This window comes from Oncorhynchus mykiss, chromosome 21, assembly GCF_057628025.1.
Source record: "Oncorhynchus mykiss isolate SJ-2025 chromosome 21, ASM5762802v1, whole genome shotgun sequence".
Taxonomy (NCBI): domain Eukaryota; kingdom Metazoa; phylum Chordata; class Actinopteri; order Salmoniformes; family Salmonidae; genus Oncorhynchus; species Oncorhynchus mykiss.
Genome location: NC_143042.1, coordinates 508,065 through 515,000, shown reverse-complemented (window position 1 = coordinate 515,000; position 6,936 = coordinate 508,065). Strand labels below are relative to the sequence as shown.

General features: G+C 45.1%; 1 protein-coding gene and 1 long non-coding RNA gene across 4 annotated transcripts in view; one reads left to right on the top strand and one right to left on the bottom strand.

The window, feature by feature from the left end:
* The window catches only part of LOC101268929 (adiponectin receptor 2), a 74,808-nt gene extending 72,480 nt beyond the window's left edge, over positions 1 to 2,328 (top strand). For 2 of the 3 annotated variants that reach the window (XM_090213273.1, XM_090213275.1), the window contains exon 8: positions 1,010 to 2,328. In XM_090213273.1, the coding sequence (XP_090069399.1) occupies positions 1,010 to 1,138 (129 nt within the window). In that variant the 3' untranslated portion in view covers positions 1,139 to 2,328. 3 annotated transcript variants of the gene reach the window in all.
* A 976-nt stretch (positions 2,329 to 3,304) lies between these two features.
* LOC149972930 (uncharacterized) lies at positions 3,305 to 4,590 on the bottom strand. The gene is made up of 2 exons (XR_016490090.1): positions 4,241 to 4,590; positions 3,305 to 3,848 (listed from the first exon to the last, which is right to left on the bottom strand). It is a non-coding gene; the product is annotated as an uncharacterized LOC149972930 (long non-coding RNA).
* Positions 4,591 to 6,936: the final 2,346 nt, after the last annotated feature.

The window sequence follows — 6,936 nt, the reverse complement described above, 5'->3', positions numbered from 1 at the left end:
GTGTCAGGTCAGTGAGTGAGTGTGTGTGTCAGGTCAGTGAGTGTGTGTGTGTGTCAGGTCAGTGAGTGTGTGTGTGTGTCAGGTCAGTGAGTGTGTGTGTGTGTGTCAGGTCAGTGAGTGAGTGTGTGTGTGTCAGGTCAGTGAGTGTGTGTCAGGTCAGTGAGTGTGTGTCAGGTCAGTGAGTGTGTGTCAGGTCAGTGAGTGTGTGTGTGTGTCAGGTCAGTGAGTGTGTGTGTGTGTCAGGTCAGTGAGTGTGTGTGTGTGTCAGGTCAGTGAGTGTGTGTGTGTGTCAGGTCAGTGAGTGAGTGTGTGTGTGTCAGGTCAGTGTGTGTGTGTGTGTCAGGTCAGTGTGTGTGTGTCAGGTCAGTGAGTGAGTGTGTGTGTGTGTGTGTCAGGTCAGTGTGTGTGTGTGTGTCAGGTCAGTGAGTGTGTGTGTCAGGTCAGTGTGTGTGTGTGTGTGTCAGGTCAGTGTGTGTGTGTGTGTGTGTCTCAGGTCAGTGTGTGTCAGGTCAGTGTGTGTGTGTGTCTCAGGTCAGTGTGTGTCAGGTCAGTGTGTGTCAGGTCAGTGTGTGTCAGGTCAGTGTGTGTGTGTGTCTCAGGTCAGTGTGTGTCAGGTCAGTGTGTCTCAGGTCAGTGTGTGTCAGGTCAGTGTGTCTCAGGTCAGTGTGTGGGGGATTATTCCCTCCTGTGCTCTACATCTGTCCTGGAGATGGTTGATAGGTAGCCCCAACATGAGCCCTGTGTTCCCCACGTAGAGGGGAGGGGAGGACCATGACGGCACATCGCTGAGTTAGATGGGCAATGTAGCGTGGCAGGTATTTGGTCTATACCAACTCCTCCATGACATAGTCTGGGCATGTTGTGGTCGGTCCGGTCGGTCGGTCGGTCTGTCGGTCGTCTTAGGGGCCGTGATGTCCGGCCCTATAACGTGACCCAGCAACCATAGAGGCTAAATCAGAAGTAGCTGAAATCTTCACTGATCCTCCCTCTCTCCTCTCTCTGCCTCCAGTTCCACTCTCATCAGTTGTTCCACGTCCTGGTGGTGGCAGGAGCGTTCGTCCATTTCCACGGCGTGTCCAACCTGCAGGCCTTCCGCTACGCTGCCGGGGCGGGCTGTGAAGAGGACAATGCCCTGTGAAGATCCTGCACGTCGTCACGTCAACACACCACCAGGGGGAGACACACATGCATATATATATACACACACACATATGCATAACAGACACGGGAGACTGATGAAGGCTCATACACACACTGACTCCCCAGTAGCCCCGTCTCTCTCTGTACATGTCTACAGAAACCCCTTAGAGGACACGGGGAAAAAAGACAAGGTTTTCTTTTCAGTTGGAAAAAAATGACCTCGTTTCTTTTTCTTCTTCATCTTGTTTTCAATAACTGCATCTAGGGTTTTGGACATTTGAGACTGGTCCCCCCCTGCCCCCCCTCAAAAAAAAAAAAAATTGTGTGAATTTTGAGTAATCTGTTGAAGTGGTTGTTCTGATTATCATCATTCTAAACGTTGTGCTCACTGTACAAAGCAACAAAAAAATACAATGTGGGGGTTTCTTAATGCTCTAGTGGTGGGGGTTTCTTAATGCTCTAGTGGTGGGGGTTTCTTAATGCTCTAGTGGTGGGGGTTTCTGAATGCTCTAGAGGTGGGGGTTTCTGAATGCTCTAGTGGTGGGGGTTTCTGAATGCTCTAGTGGTGGGGGTTTCTGAATGCTCTAGTGGTGGGGGTTTCTGAATGCTCTAGTGGTGGGGGTTTCTTAATGCTCTAGTGGTGGGGGTTTCTTAATGCTCTAGTGGTGGGGGTTTCTGAATGCTCTAGTGGTGGGGGTTTCTGAATGCTCTAGAGGTGGGGGTTTCTGAATGCTCTAGTGGTGGGGGTTTCTGAATGCTCTAGTGGTGGGGGTTTCTGAATGCTCTAGTGGTGGGGGTTTCTGAATGCTCTAGTGGTGGGGGTTTCTGAATGCTCTAGTGGTGGGGGTTTCTGAATGCTCTAGTGGTGGGGGTTTCTGAATGCTCTAGTGGTGGGGGTTTCTGAATGCTCTAGAGGTGGGGGTTTCTGAATGCTCTAGTGGTGGGGGTTTCTGAATGCTCTAGTGTTGGGTAGAAAAGCTTTACAGAAAGAAAGAAAGAAAATGTAATTATGTGTGAAGTATTTTTTTTCTTCCATGAAAAGGGTGGGTGTGGCCTGGGGGGACGGGCAGGCTAGACGCTTTCCAACTTTGTTCATGTAAATAAGATTTCTAAATTCGGGTTATATAGATTTGTATTAAATATATATAATAATAAATAAATAAAAACATTAAATAAATACAAAAAAAATGTTAAGATATTGAATTTTTTTTAAAAATCGACAAAGATGATGAGGCAACAACCAAGAAAACACCATCTGTGTATAAACCATTTGGCCAGAGGGGGGAAGTGAAGTGGGGAATATAGGAGAACCACACACTGTTGAAGGGAGCTATGGCACAAAGAGTTGAGACACGTGAAGGGGAGAGGGAGAGCCAACTTCACAACGAGGGAGGAGGCTCAGCAAGGGTTAAGCCCTGGGTGGAGATGTGACCTGTGACTGGCTGACGTTGAGCCCCAGTCGACAAATCAGGTGCTGCATTCTGTTCATATTCTTTTCAACAGTAGTGCACTACATGAGGAATAGGGTGCTGTTATGTCTTCACCTGTAGCTAGTAGCTACTTCATCTCATTCCATTAGACTGTGACATCTAGTGTGTCATCCCAGCAGTCAACACGACCCTTCCTTCCCTAACATTAGAAACCAACGTTGGTGCTCGTCCAAACTGGCACACTATTCCCTTTTTTATATAGTGCACTGCTTTTGACCAGAGCCCAACGTAAAGTCAATAGTAGTACAACGATATATAAGGGAACAGGTTTCAGTTCCTCGACCCCTCTCAGTGAAACCGTCATCAGTGAAAGGTTGTCCGTTTCTATCTCCTTACCAAGTTGAGCCTCTCTTTCTGCTCTGGTATCAAGTGACTTTGTACTACGTTTTGTGTGAAGTGTGTGATTCATTGACTTTAAGATTACGGACCAAAGGGCACCGTATTCCCTATTTAGTGCACTACTTTTGACCAGGTAGTGCACTACTTTTGACCAGGTAGTGCACTACTTTTGACCAGGTAGTGAGTGACCTATATAGGGAATAGTGTGCCATTTGGGACCCGGAAATAAAAACAGAAGATTAATATTTCAGAACAAAATATGCATCTCTAAAATGTGTTTTTTTATTTGATTTTGAATATTTAGTCTATTATTCATTATCATCACAGGCTTTAAGTTGGGGGTTTTCTTGATCCAATACCGTTGTGATTGTGTCTGTTTTTTGGGGGAGGTTTTCTATTCTCTTTTAAAGGGTGTGTATGTGATTTTGAAAAGGTTGAAACATGTAATAGCAGATTCCCTCAGAGCGGTTTCACAACACTCTGGGGGGTCTGTTTAGAGCTTTGTGTATTAGGGCTCGATTCAATCCATTGCTGAAGTTCAGCGTTAAAACACGATTTGACATTTAAAAGCAATCGTCCCGCTGAGACTGCGTTCGTGGTAAACGCTGCGTAAGTCGGCTCAATGGGAGGTGAGCTTCGGCGGTACGGATTGAATTGAGTCCTTTTTAGTTATTCATATGTATCAGATCTACTTTCTAGACGTGTATCTACGCCACGGTGCACAGCTGTGCTGAGGCTGAGAGCCTTCTCTCTCCACTTCAGATTCATCCGCCACACACCTGCTCAGTCGTACTGCTTCTGTACCTGTCGCTCCAGTTGAAACACTAACAGACATGTATTCATTATGACGATATACAGGCAAGGCGGTGCATCTGAGACCTTGATCTCAGTTCCACTGGAGAACAGGGGTCCCTCCTAGCTTGGTTGCCAGGTCCACTATGTGCTTTAGTAAAATAATGCCATGACGTTGATAGTCGGAAGCCTGTACAGATCTGGCAACTAGTCGAGACCAGACAGTGGATTCGGACCCTTAAACCCTCCATATAACTCTGTTGTAGAGGAGTGTGTTTGATCATCGGAGTTAAACATAATCAGGGAGGCAGTTTCCACTCGACTCTTTTAGGAGGAAGGAGTTCTTCTCCCTTTCTGTCCTTCTCTTGGGTTTGGGTCCTTGATAGCCTGGTCCCAGATGTGTTTGTGCTGTCTTGCCCAACTCATTGTCAGACTGTGACCGTCAAGAGTTGGCTCGACGGCACAAAGAGATCTGAGACCAGGCTAGGAGGTCCCTTAATGCTCTGTGTTGAGACGATATAGATGTCTTCTCAATCTTCAGACCCAGAATTACAAGGCCTTTTGTTTCATTGTGACATTTCAACAGAAAAAAAAACATCAAAGGAAAACAGATGTTTGGTTTTTTAATTATTAATTTATTTCTTTTTTGTTTGTTTGTTTGGGGAAGTGCATATTGTTTGTTTGTTTGGGGAAGTGCATATTGTTTGTTTGTTTGGGGAAGTGCATATTGTTTGTTGAAGCACGTGTCCAGTGGTGACCGTGGGATTTACAATAGGTCTTTATATCTGCTGTAATTGTTCTAATAAAAAGGGTTTGGATTCTGGGTAAAGTTTGATGTATTTATTTGGCTTTGTGATATCTAATACTTGATGTTGATTTGAGGTGCGTTTCAAAATGTCGTTCATTGTGGGATTTTATCAGGCGTTCCTCTTTTATGGTGCAGCTTTCTGTAATGGCATGAGTTTTCCTGCCCAGTTTGTAGTCCGACATGATTTTTCATTAGACTGTTGCCATCTAGTGGTGAAAGGAGGTATAAAAATGTGTACATTGAGGCCTGCATCTAATACTGTTGGTTTTTCCACAATACCTCTCGATCTCCTGGCAGCCGCCTCAACAGCACTGGTCAACACTCCATCCCATTTGACAAAAAGCCTGTGCATTACTGTTCCATGGCATGCAAGTCTAGTAGAAGGTTAGGAGGGTTCAGTAGGGAACTAGCTGAGCTCTCTGCTACTGAGTTCAAGCCGTGGGTGGTAAGCTTCCTGCCCACTGACTACAGGGTACTGAGTTGAAGCCCTGGGTGTGGCAGGTTGTGTGTCTGAGTCGCAGCCTCTCTGGGTCAATCTGAGAGGTTATGGAGATTATCTCCTGGACATTTAGAGACAACTTTTATCAGAGGTTTTCCTCCACAACCTCTTCTGGTTACTCCTCTGGAGCCCCAGGATTGAACCCCAAAGCCACATTACCACCACATGTGGAAAAAGTACTAAATTGGCATACTTGACTAAAGATACCTTAGTAGAAAATGACTCGCGAAAGTCATCCAATAAAATACACGTTTTTGGTTTTAAATATCAAAAGTAATTATTTCAAATTACTTTTTAAAAATGTATGAATAGCCAAGGTGCATTCCCAACACTCAGACATCATTTACAAATGAACCATGTGTGTTTAGTGAGTCCTCCAGATCAGAGGCAGTAAAGATGAACAGGGATGTTCTCTGTTTAGTGAGTCCACCAGATCAGAGGCAGTAGGGATGACCAGGGATGTTCTCTGTTTAGTGAGTCCACCAGATCAGAGGCAGTAGGGATGAACAGGGATGTTCTCTGTTTAGTGAGTCCACCAGATCAGAGGCAGTAGGGATGAACAGGGATGTTCTCTGTTTAGTGAGTCCTCCAGATCAGAGGCAGTAGGGATGACCAGGGATGTTCTCTGTTTAGTGAGTCTGCCAGATCAGAGGCAGTAGGGATGACCAGGGATGTTCTCTGTTTAGTGAGTCTGCCAGATCAGAGGCAGTAGGGATGAACAGGGATGTTCTCTGTTTAGTGAGTCCACCAGATCAGAGGTAGTAGGGATGAACAGGGATGTTCTCTGTTTAGTGAGTCCACCAGATCAGAGGCAGTAGGGATGAACAGGGATGTTCTCTGGATAAGTGTGTGAATTGGACCATTTGTCTGTCCTGCTAAGCATTCAGAATGTAACGAGGACTTTTGGGTGTCAGGGGAAATGTTTGGAGTAAAAAGTACAGTATTTCCTTTAGGAATGTCTTGAAGTAAAACAGTTGTCAAAAACATAAATAGTGAAGTACAGATACACCAATAACTAGTAAAGTGTTGTTTACTTAAGCGCTTTACACCACTGCACATTATACACATTACCGAGTCATCTTGAGAAACAATTTCAAAATACAATATAAGAATGTAAATTGCCAGATTTACACTTATTCGTTCAATTGGATAAGACATTGATATCCGTCCGGAGATCATAAGTAATGACTTGAGTGTGACCTGAATAATTCTTCATGAACGAATATATTAGGGCACACGCCAGCGGTCAATGATTTCACACGCTGAAATCAAACGGAACTACCCGGGGCGGGACTTCTCTTTTGCAAGGCGGAGGGATTTCAACGTAGCACAAGAGAACAAAATTGCTATTTTCCCTTCTTAGCTTTAGCATGCAAGCTAAACCCCCCTTTGTGCCTGAAAATGCAGCACATAGGATTCCCTTGGCAAGGGAAATGCTTTACTTATAACGTATTATGTTCAAACCCTTTTCAGCGTTTTTTGACGATGTTTTAACCGGAACACGCGGCAACAACGAAATGCGCTTTGGTCTACTCGCGAGAGAGACAGATATATATCGCTGGTCAAGCTTATCTCCTGAATTTCAATCGGCTGGCACTTTGTCCTCGCTCGAGAAATTAATAATGACCGAGCCTACCCGCGTCTGAAACGCGCCAGGCAGAAATAGTCCTGCGTTTGGCCAAACGCTCTATTTCTCAGATTTCTATCATTAGCTTTCTCAACCCTCATACAGAAATGTATTCGCTTACGTTACCCAACTGACTACGTCAGCGAACAACACGGAGGCGGGGGAATCTTCAGCACACACACACACACACAATAAAGTTTGTCTACCACTCCAAAAATTCGTACGATAAACTTGGTATATT